This window comes from Pygocentrus nattereri, chromosome 28 (genome assembly GCF_015220715.1).
Source record: "Pygocentrus nattereri isolate fPygNat1 chromosome 28, fPygNat1.pri, whole genome shotgun sequence".
Lineage (NCBI taxonomy): Eukaryota > Metazoa > Chordata > Actinopteri > Characiformes > Serrasalmidae > Pygocentrus > Pygocentrus nattereri.
In genome coordinates this window covers 12410406-12421305 of record NC_051238.1, presented here as the reverse complement: position 1 = coordinate 12421305, position 10900 = coordinate 12410406, and the positions used below count along the sequence as shown (strand labels likewise).

The 10900-nt window shown below is 37.4% G+C and overlaps 2 protein-coding genes across 3 annotated transcripts; one reads left to right on the top strand and one right to left on the bottom strand.

The window, feature by feature from the left end:
- Nucleotides 1-555: 555 nt before the first annotated feature.
- On the bottom strand, nucleotides 556-6679 carry smim1 (small integral membrane protein 1). 2 transcript variants are annotated; one of them, XM_017723199.2, is made up of 3 exons: nucleotides 6576-6679; nucleotides 3514-3639; nucleotides 556-977 (listed from the first exon to the last, which is right to left on the bottom strand). In XM_017723199.2, the coding sequence occupies exons 2-3, from the start codon at nucleotides 3603-3605 to the stop codon at nucleotides 854-856; spliced, it is 216 nt and encodes a 71-aa protein (XP_017578688.1). In that variant the 5' UTR covers nucleotides 3606-3639; nucleotides 6576-6679; the 3' UTR covers nucleotides 556-853. The 2 variants fall into 2 exon arrangements, with proteins under 2 accessions (XP_017578688.1, XP_017578690.1); XM_017723201.2 differs by lacking the exon at nucleotides 6576-6679 and adding an exon at nucleotides 4050-4177.
- Nucleotides 6017-10887, top strand: mad2l2 (mitotic arrest deficient 2 like 2). The gene is made up of 8 exons (XM_017723198.2): nucleotides 6017-6491; nucleotides 6959-7077; nucleotides 7487-7558; nucleotides 8396-8496; nucleotides 9358-9452; nucleotides 9890-9963; nucleotides 10407-10499; nucleotides 10740-10887. The coding sequence occupies exons 1-8, from the start codon at nucleotides 6452-6454 to the stop codon at nucleotides 10791-10793; spliced, it is 648 nt and encodes a 215-aa protein (XP_017578687.1). The 5' UTR covers nucleotides 6017-6451; the 3' UTR covers nucleotides 10794-10887.
- The last annotated feature ends 13 nt before the right edge of the window (nucleotides 10888-10900 follow it).

Genomic DNA, 10900 nt, shown 5'->3' with positions numbered 1-10900 from the left:
TGTTGGACTGAACTTAGCACTACATGCAGTAAATGCAGCGTTCAAAAGAAAGAAAAGACACCTTGAAATCGGTTGGCTAGTAAGTTGTTTGGATTGCAAGTAAGGTTATGTGAGCTAGCTAGTGTGATGACTGTTATAGCTAAAGCTAACAGCTCATTTAGCTGAAGTTTTAGTAATTTACAGAACACATTCTTTTAAAACTTATTAAAACTTCAGCTAGATTGTGCTATATAGGTGCTATATAAACTACAGACTAACCAACTGCCTCAACTTGTTTTTACTTTTAACACTGCATTTGCTGTGTGTGTCGTTTCAGTTCTGTCCTTCAGACTGAAGGTTCTTTTATAATGAGTCATGTTATTTGAAATTGTGTTTAAACTGACTGGTTTGTACAAGGGTTTACTTTTGTGTTAGCCTGAAGCTAATGGGACTAAATGAAAATTCTCTACTTGAGACTCAACTCAGACTCACATTGAACAGCTTGTGAAGATCTCTGTTCATTTCTGTGTATGGTTCTATCTAAGGCAAATTAAAATAACATCATGACATCAATTGTGACTTTTCAAAAGTATTTATATTATAATGGAGATCATGTAAAATTACATTATAATTACAGTTATACCACATTCCATGAAACGTTTTTCTACAATAGAATACATCAAGTCCATATACAGGGAAACCAGGTCATAAACCATGTTTACCTTCTGATGAAAATTGTGGTACAAGAGAAACGTGCTTAATTCCAGCTTGGAGATGGTGTGTGTGTATATATAAAAAAGCAGCTCACAGTTTAATCACTCATTCATCATATTGTATCTTGTTGGACAAAGCCATTTAAATGGCCCTTTGGGCATCAGCACTTGTGAACGTAGTATCCTGTGATGTATCCGACGATGTACATGGCAGCCATTACAGCCAGCGAGCCTGCCACTCTTACAGCGATACCCAGCTGCCCCGTGCACATCTTGTTATAGATCCTACACCAGAAAACCAAACACGATCAGAATCACACGAGACGGGCTCACACCTGCAGTACATTGCAAGAATTCAAATGAGTTTTTTCTGTTTGAGAATGTACAGCTGTACAAATGTCATGCAAAAAGCATTCATTCAAAACGTTTTTAATTGGAACTTGTTGGGTCACAGAGTCAGTCATGTAAAGTAATATGCAACAGGCAATCATGTTTTATATATTTATGGAAAGCTCTTGTTGGTATACAAAATATTTTGGCAATGTAAGTACTGTAGCCTATGAGTTTCTATCAGCTGTGATGTCACTGATGGTCAGCATTGGGCCTATAGTTATGACCAGTCCATTAATGTGACTTGAAAAAAAACAAAAAGAACACCTAACCAAGCAAGATGATGTGTGAGGTTTTGGCAGAGGAGTCTTATATTTTAAATACATAAATGAGGTAAAAAAAATAGTAGATATTTATATTTAAATTACAGTGAACTCCATATGACTTCTGGACTTGTAAATGTGAGGGAAAGGTTAAAACATAAGTAGAGATGCAACAATGCAAATAAGGATTTTAAAGAAAATTGAATTCTATTAATCAATCAGTGACCCAGCAGTTTTAACCCAGACAAAATGTGTTTTAGACCCAGGTAGGTTATTACAGTATTATTTGACAAAGAATATGAATGTGGACATTGATATGTGCATCTGTTGTCACTACTGAAAATCTCAGACTGCAAGATCCCACCTATCAAAATGACGTCCTTAGAACATTCTCAGATTGGCTTGTAAGGACGTAATTTTGTAGGGTCTGACAGATGAGTATCCAAACTTCTTGTCTGGCCAAAGTGTAATATTTGTGGTGGGCTGAGGGTCAAAAGGACACAACAGTACACAAATAAAGAAGGTATATAAGTTTATCTATTTTTTTTAAACATTACACAAAGCTTTGTTACTGAAATACTTTAAAAATACCAAGGTGAATCTTATAAAGTGGTATGCAAAAGTTTAAACACCTTTAATCAAATCACATTATGTTGATTTTCTGAGTAATTAGTTAACGTCCTCTACAGAGAACAAATTTAAATATGGCTTTTTTCTGCAAATCTTATTGCCCAAGTTGTATTTACTAGTGTTTAACATATTGGAAAAAGTAAACATAAAATTTAATGTGCCATAAGTTTTGCACAGGCCACATTTTATGTTTTTTTTTGTCCCCTCAATAGGTAACATTCAGCAAATTAACAGTAATTGTGCATTAAAATGTGAAGTGTGTTCTCTGCAGAACAGGGGTGCCCAATCCTGGTTCTGGGGATCTAACAACCTGGAGAGTTCAGGTCCAACACACAGGGCTGTAGTATTCAGAAGCCTTCGTTACCTGGATCAGGTGTCGAAGCTAACCTGGGCAGGGTGGTATATCTCCAGGACCAGGACTGGGCACCTCTACTGCAGAGGATGTGTTACTTTATTTTCACTTTGGGCAGCTCTGTTTTAAATGATGCCACTTCTGACATCCTCATTCCAAGGACATCCATGATATTAAAATAAATGTTTACATGGTTTTAGATTTCCCCCCTCCTACTTTATCCTACTTTAGGGTCTTTAAGATAATTTAGTCACTTTCTTACCAAATAACCACTTTTAATTTGATCTGATATTGAATGAAAATGAATGGTAGTTTGCCTATTGGGTCTATTTCAGTTACTGAGGGGAGCTACTGTATGTGAAGGATTTTGCAGTGTAGTGCAACAAGAAGAGATGTTAATGAAAAAAAGCATTTGGTTGATTCAAAAATAATGAACCAGACCATGAAATGAAGGTTAAAAGATGTACTAGTAAAAATCACATTGTCTTCACTGACTTAAGAAGGAAAGATGAGGTCAGTTAATCATACATAGATTTTAGCAGGGCGAATAGCTGCTGGTATTAGTCACCTATTACTAATAAGTGATTTTACATTTATGTTGGTTTTAACTGGAAGACAAAAAATTGGAGAAATGAAAATTTTTTATAAAGATTTTTTCTTTTAACCCTGAAAGCAAGGGTGCTCGGTCTTATCCATAGAGAGCCATTGTGACTGCAAGTTTTCATTACAAAGAAGCTGGAGCACACCAGATACTACTTTTTCAATCAATAAGTCTCTGTTTTAAACAACTGACAATATTCTCCTGCCTTGCTGGTATGAAAACCTGCAGCCATGTCGGCCTTCTACAGATAAGACTGGATACCCCTGCTATAAACTGTACGTATCTAAGTCAGAAGTTCCTAAACCGGTCCTCTGGGCCCCCTAGATATATGGATTCTAGAAGTTGGCATAGTGATAAAATGTGGACCATCTGGGAGTTCTTGATGACCAGTGTGAGAACCAGTGGTCTAAGTTACTCAAAATATTTTATAGCTTGCCATTAATTTGTAGTAGTTAACATGTAATTCATAGTGGTCACTTATGGTTAACTGAACAATAAGCCTAAGAGTTCATGGGGTTACCATGACAGGTTTTGTATATCTTCATTGCAAACAGATTTTAAAAGGTAGAATAAATGAACACTCACCCATTCAGATTGGTCTGAGAAGCAGCTACATTGACGTTAATGTTGTCATCGTTCCAGCGGTTATATTGTACACTCGCTTCACTGGATTCCATCTCCTACAAGCCTTTAGAGTCTATATAGTGACAACTGTGAAGGAAATATGTCAGTAAAGCCTATGTAATGTAGAAACAACAACACTGCATGCTTACATTCATAGACTAGCATTCACAGCAGCACATTGTGACTGTTGTGTGTTAAGTAGAGCTATTGAGCAAGTCAAGGCAGCTTGTTGGCTGAAGTCCAGTTCAGCATGTCCGGTCATGACTCCACATTTTCCTTGACTGTTTCATATATATATGCTTAGACTGCTTCTTGAGGAGGTTTTTTCTTTTTACAAGTACTCCAAATGTGCTAAGACTGATTAACCCCAGTGCAATCCTCAAATCCACCAACTTCTGAAAACTCTACTACAACGTAGAAAAACAATCCTTATTGATTCTGCAGTTTGCACAGTCATCTCTTACAAGCTTTTAAATCTTTATCTCAGTCATACTTACATGAATTCCTTTCGCACTGAGTGGTTTACTCCTCTCTCACTCTCTTATTTTATGCCATTGCTTAAGAGCAGCAGCTCTATGAGTTCTCTGAACTGAACTTTTACTCATTGCCGGTCATAAAGCACCCAAGGATCCGGTGATTTCCACCGCTTGCAGATAATCGGGCCAAGATCCATGAATGTGCTGATAAAGAGATTTTTAAATAGCGCCCTGCTGCTCATTACCGGTCCTTGAGAATAAGTAGATCTTGTTAAGAAATCTTTGTTTAAGCACTTTTATAGCCATCTTGGGGATAGAAATAGACAGAATGGCCTAAACCCACTGAACTCAAGTAAAAGCGTAACTTCTGATAAATAATGTTAAGAAAGGTAGGCCTGAGTTGCCTATAAAACTACAGCAGAACTTCCAGCATCTACAGCAAGTCAAAGACCGTCCTTCATTGATTTAATTTTCAATCAAAACAGCCATCAAGAACAAGTTATTCATTTTGGGATGTGTAGCTGTCAAGAAGCCGCTACTGAGAAAATAACAGACAAAAAAGAAGAAAATGTGCAAATCGAACAAAGGTGTTCTCACAACAATGGACTGACCATCCAGGACGGCAACATCACTGAATGTGTTTGGGATTACTTGGATTGTGAGAAGCATAAAATGTAACCAACTCTTAAGACTGAACTTTGAAGGTGTGGAAAAATATCCCTGCAGATTTCTGTGAAAAACTCAAAGCAAAGAATGGAGGCTGCAATAAAGGCAAAACACTTAATTACTAATTTGATACTTGAGGCTCTGTGTAATGTCCTGTTCAATATGTTTTTGTTTTTTCATTCTAATGATTGCTTTTTTCTGATGTTCTGATTTTTTTTTAGCCCATGCCTTAAGGCTAAAAGGTTTTGACTGGAAATTAAATCACTGGAATGGTAGGCCTACTGTACAAACAAAGAAGGTGATCTCTTTGCACAGTAGGCCTACTGAATCAGCACAGGAACTGCAGTGTTTTGTCGGGTCTGTGATTATTTTGTTTGGCCTCAGCCAAAAATACATTGTGAGCAAACAGTCCAGAGGCTTCATCAGAAAAGAATGAAATCAAAACTAAAAAAGGCATTAAGAACTATAAATGTGAGTGACTAAATTGAAACAGAGTTAAAAGAATAATTATAATGGACAAACATTTATAAAAGTACAAATCCACCAAAGTCGTAAGTAAGAAAAGGGCCTTTCCTACATAAAACCAGCATTCATGTTATTTGTCATGTATAATTTCATGCAGTGCAGTACTGCATCTCACAGCCTGGTTAGGTCGATGGAAATAATTTTTTTGTATACTTATTGCATTTTTGCGCTCTCTAAATATAATACACAGCATACAAATACATCACACAATCACTGGGAATCCAGCCACAGCGATAGAGAAATGCTCTAATGTAGAGGTTGATAAATGCCAATGTGATATTTTTCCTCTAGCAGCAAAATCAGCTATCTTCTGCATTAGCCAGCTAGCAAAAAAAAAAATAAATAAATCATACAGCTTGTCTAGCCTTATGTATTAACCCCAAAGCAGTTCTAGTTTTTCCAGAAGTTCCACCTTCAAGATACATCATCAGAAGGGAGGTTTTCTAGTCTTTAAACCGGCAAGCCTCACTCTCTGGACTATTACTTATGTAGGAGGCAGGTAAGCATGTTAACAGGTGTAGCACTGTCTTCATTTTAGTCAGAGTAAGTACATTTAAGGAAATTGAGTGAATTAACTGTTACTTGAGAGTAAATGTAACCACATACCTCTCGTAAATACTTCTGTAAATAAAGAAGTAATGCAGAATGTTTTCTTGGTGTTTCACTGGATTTTTAATTCTGCTTTTTCAGACATATAAAGCAACAAGGACGTTGGGAACAGGAGCTACTCTCTGCAGGGGTCTGTGAGCAGTGCAGTCACAACACAGTATCATTGCTGTTGCTGCTGATTCCCTCCAGTGCGCTAGGAGGCAGCGGCGGTGTTGAGTTCACTCCAGAAACGAGAAGAAAAGCTTCGCATGTCAACACAGTTGTAAATATTAATTGTCAGTAAATGTTCAGCGCGGTCGTTCAGACGTTTTCACTGGATTTTATGTCAATGAATCAAAGCCGACTCCAGTAAGAGACGGCGAGTTTATTCCTGACTGAGAGGACTGTCTGAAGAGCGGGAAACGATAAGCTAAGCTAGCTAGCTAAGCTAGCAAACAAGCGCCACATTGTGGATTTATTTCATATTTTCCTCCATTAAAACATCCGAACATAACTGGTGACTCGGCTGTATCTTGTAGTCACGGCTTATAGAAGGGAGTGTTACCATGTATTTTAGCTGACAATCAGTGTCTGACTTAAAAAAGTTGTAGACTTTGTACGCCTTGTTTTTTGTAACTGCAACGATGACAACTCTTACAAGACAGGACCTTAATTTTGGTCAAGGTAAAATGTTCACCTCTACACTGTTTGTTCTTAAACAAATTATGAAAAAGATGTATATACTTCACAGTCGGTCAACAGTCTTACCCACAAAGGTCCAGTGTGGCTGCAGGCTTTCATTCCAACCAAGCATGAGGATCCCTCATATGACTAATCACCTGTTTGAAGACTGAGCCCAACTGATTCAATCAGCTTTGGTCCTGCTTGATTTAAGTGAACACTGGTCCTTTGTGAATAAGACTGGTGACCCCTGGAACATTACCATATACTACAAGCTATTTTACATATATTATACATTATTACAGCACAGTTCATTAAGAAGTATACTTGGAGAGGGAAGTAATGCAGATTGTCATATATGTAATATAATGTTATAATATTAATACTACAGAAATCGTATAGTTTTCAAATAGACCTTTTCTGTAAATATATCGTCACATTGTCTGATATCGCATTGCTTTTTCTTTCAGTGGTGGCTGATATTCTCTGTGAGTTTCTGGAAGTAGCCATTCACCTGATCCTTTACGTTAGAGAAGTTTATCCATCTGGGATATTTCAGAAGAGGAAAAAATATAATGTTCCTGTGCAGGTAAGAGTGAACCAAGAGAGAGGTTTGATTTGAATGAACCCTGAACCCTTGAAGAATTTCAAACCCTTGAAAACCCAGAGAACGTAGTCTATTGTCTGTTGTCTGTTGCAGAGTTAGTTGTTGCGCACAGCCACAAACACACACAGCTAGTCCATAAGACATAGGGCTAACACAGTTATATAGCTGGACTGATGCCAAGAATAGACCCAGCACATACAGAACAAGTAACAGGTGTGACAAACATGACCATATAGGGATAAACAAGAATAGACAGAAGAATGTTCTAAATACAGTCACAGTACAGACACACACAATACAGAATATGTAACACAGGTACAGCACAATTCAAAACAATAAATTCCTTCACCCTCTTTAAATGTGTAATATGGGTATATTTGTTGATTTTCAGATGTCATGTCACCCCGAGCTGAACCAGTATATTCAGGACACACTCCAATGTGTTAAACCCCTTATTGAGAAGGTGAGACCTACAGAAATGGCCCAATGATTGAGAAGGTATAGATCTCAATCACTGGTCCTTATGAGCGGAAATGAAGCACTGTGTGTTGTGATGTGCTTACCAATGCTGTAGTTCCATGTTGTGGCATCATTTACTGTATGGTATAATATTGCTGATGATGTAGCATTTTATGGGGCTGGAGTATTTGAATAATATTAATGATCAGGGACGCAAGAATCAGAGATCAAAAGGCGGGTAAGCACACTCGCTCTGTATTTGAATGCTACTGCTTTACTTGGTCCACAGTGTCATAGCATTCCCATATTCCACAAGCTTTTAGAGAGAAACCACCCATTGTGTATTTGTTACACATATGAATTTTTTTATTGAAGCACATGTACACCCATCAAACAAAGAAATGAAGAAATTAAAAACAATCATACATATAATACTTTAATGTTGTAGCACTTCAACAAGTGAACATGATCTTCAGAACAAAATGAACACACAATGTGTTCTAATGCACGTTAGATTGCTTCCTCTGCCGTCTTGGGATTGACCAGCTGTCTTTGTGGTTTGTTTTGAGAGCTACAAGGCTTTATGAAGTGTTTTGAGTCACAATTAGAAAAGAAAAAAAAACTCAAAAGCTTAATGATGCTTCATTCTCCCATCATTAAAGTGCTCTCTTGTTACGCACAGCCCTAAATTTAATTACGCATCTCTGAGATTGATTCATTGTCATATTTGTATACTCTAACTGGTTCTTTGATGGTGTGAATTACATGTTGCGATATACAGTTCAGCTTTCTGTCGTGTTGTAATTGTGCATAATATTTAACACCTGTGCTTTTTATGCAGAATGAGGCAGAGAAAGTTGTAGTGGTAATCATGGATAAAGAGCATCACCCGGTGGAGAGATTTGTGTTTGAGATCTCACAGCCTCCTCTCCTTTCAATCAGGTGAACTCAATAAGCACTTTCTTGACATGTTACTAAATCAACTTCTTAGGAACTTGCACTTTAATGAAAAATACAAGTAACTGCCCTACTTCACCAGAACCATTAATACTTACCATCTGAACTCTGTGGCCCAATCCCATTTCTTATTTGTAGCCCTACCCCTTGTTTTCAAGTGTAACCCTCCCCCTTGAAACTGAGTTACAAGGGGTAGAGTTTAAAATCTTCCCCCTATGAAATGGGACAACCCTTCAAGAACCGGATATGTTATCAGTTGTCAGCGACTTTTACATAAGCATACAAGACGAGATTTTCTGGCCATTTCAAGTATGCCTCCAGCTGTGTCACTTCTGTCACATGACAGGAGAGGTGAGTCATATTTAAAATAGCCTGGAAAAATAATCATGTTTTCCTGCCAGGTAGTGACCGAGACATCAGCGCATTACTAGCGATTTGTATGTGTGTTATGAAGGAAATGACCATAAAACGCTATTACGGTGGTTCTCTTACAATACAACGGCTTTTTAACACATAAAATGCTTAAATTTATGTGTCTCTTTGGTCACTTGTGCAGCCAGCATGCTTATGATTCGCAGGGCATTCTGGGAATTAGTGCGCCTCTGAAAAATCTCAGTTTGAAGGGCCATGTAGCCCCAAAACTTCTCCCTACCCCTCCATCTAAACAACAATCGGGACAACCTTACCCCTAGGCGTGAACGTGCAAAACGGGTTAAGTGTTAGGGGCAAGGGGTGAAATGGGATTGGGCCTGTATCTCAAAGCTAGTCATGTGGTGGTCATAGAACCGTCTCTTTTTTTGTCTGTTTTCAGTGCATGATCTCTTATCTTTATATCCACTCTTGCAGCTCTGAGACTCTGCTTTCTCATGTAGAGCAACTGCTGCGAGCTGTAATCCTGAAGATCAGTGTATGTGATGCTGTTCTAGATAACAACCCACCAGGTAAGATAGAAGCCTAATAGCCAATAACTAATTTACTAAAACATAAGTTAGATTCATCAACTGTTTCAGCAGATCATATTCGTTTAAAATTTTGTAAACTTCAGCTGTATTAGCAGTTACACTAATTAGATGGCATACTTACAAACTACAGACAAACCAGCAGTTTCAAAGTGTTTTGCCACTTTTCTTTAAACATTAGACTGAAGGTTTTTCTATAATGAAAAGCTCATTATTTGCAGCCATGTCAACCCTGCCTGGTTTTTGGAGTTTTTTTTTTATCTTTGTACAATTCAATGCCTGCAGTTAATAATGAGACAAAACTTAAATTCTCTACTTGTGACTCACACCCCAAAGACTCAAGACTCATCTTGGACTCACATCAACTGACTCATATCTCTATACTGTGGATTGATTGGTTTCCTTTCTCTCCTTTACAGGGTGCACATTCACTGTGTTAGTTTATACCAGAGAATCTGCCACTAGAAACATGGAGAAAGTTCAGGTGATCAAGGTGGGGGCAAATATCAAATTCAGTTATTTCACCTACTTTATTTTAGAATTGCTCAGTTACAGTAATGATACATTTTGTATCAGCGTTATTTACAGTAATGGTGCAACTGTATAACTGTTTTTTTACATTTACAGTTATTCTCACACGTTGTTAAAACCTCAGAATTTTAATGTGATGTTATGTTTGTGTGTTATGTCTAATTTACTGCGACATCTACAAGTACACCTAAATCTTAGTCACTAATTCCCAAACTGCTGGGACAACCCACACAAACACTGCAACACTGCAGAGTTTACAGCCATGTGCAAACATTTTGCAGAAACAGCCTCCAGCTTTCTTGTAATGTGTGTAATTGCTTTAGTACTGAACCGACTCTTATTCGTTGTCAACATTATTTTTAAATTTGTCATGAGATGTGATATTAAAAAAATTGTTGTGTGCAGGACTTTCCCTGGATTGTAGCAGATGAGCAAGAGGTCCTCATGCAAGAGCCCAGACTCATCCCTCTGAAAACTATGACCTCAGACATTGTAAAGGTAACACTGCATTTTCCCATTGATGGTAATTATATAGTAACTTGTACTAGGCAATGTTAAAAGAAAGAAATAAAAACAATCCCTTCACCTTTAGCTGCTTAAAACACTGTTTTGCATGACATGAAGCTTTAAAACATTTATGCTGTACCTGCATTATTTATAAGTTTTATTAAAGCAGCTGTAAACAGTCAGACTCTCATAGTCCTTACATCACATAATGCAATGTCCTACTTTCAACAGATGCAGCTATACGTTGAGGAACGTGCACATAAAGGACAACAAAACACAGCATGAATGGACTGTGCCTGCTGAAAACTCATTTAGCTTTGCCAGTATTTTTTTGGTCATTTATTCTGTAAAAAAGAAATAAATATAATCTTAAGCAAAATACATTTTATTCA

Coding starts and splice junctions, on each gene's coding strand:
- smim1 (XM_017723199.2), bottom strand. CDS start 3,605: ATGGAATCCAGTGAAGCGAGTGTACAATATAACCGCTGGAACGATGAC. Junction 978..3,513: donor TCTCAGACCAATCTGAATGG/GTGAGTGTTCAT, acceptor TTTCTGGTGTAG/GATCTATAACAAGATGTGCA.
- mad2l2 (XM_017723198.2), top strand. CDS start 6,452: ATGACAACTCTTACAAGACAGGACCTTAATTTTGGTCAAG. Junction 7,559..8,395: donor TTAAACCCCTTATTGAGAAG/GTGAGACCTACA, acceptor CTTTTTATGCAG/AATGAGGCAGAGAAAGTTGT. Junction 9,453..9,889: donor TCTAGATAACAACCCACCAG/GTAAGATAGAAG, acceptor TCTCCTTTACAG/GGTGCACATTCACTGTGTTA.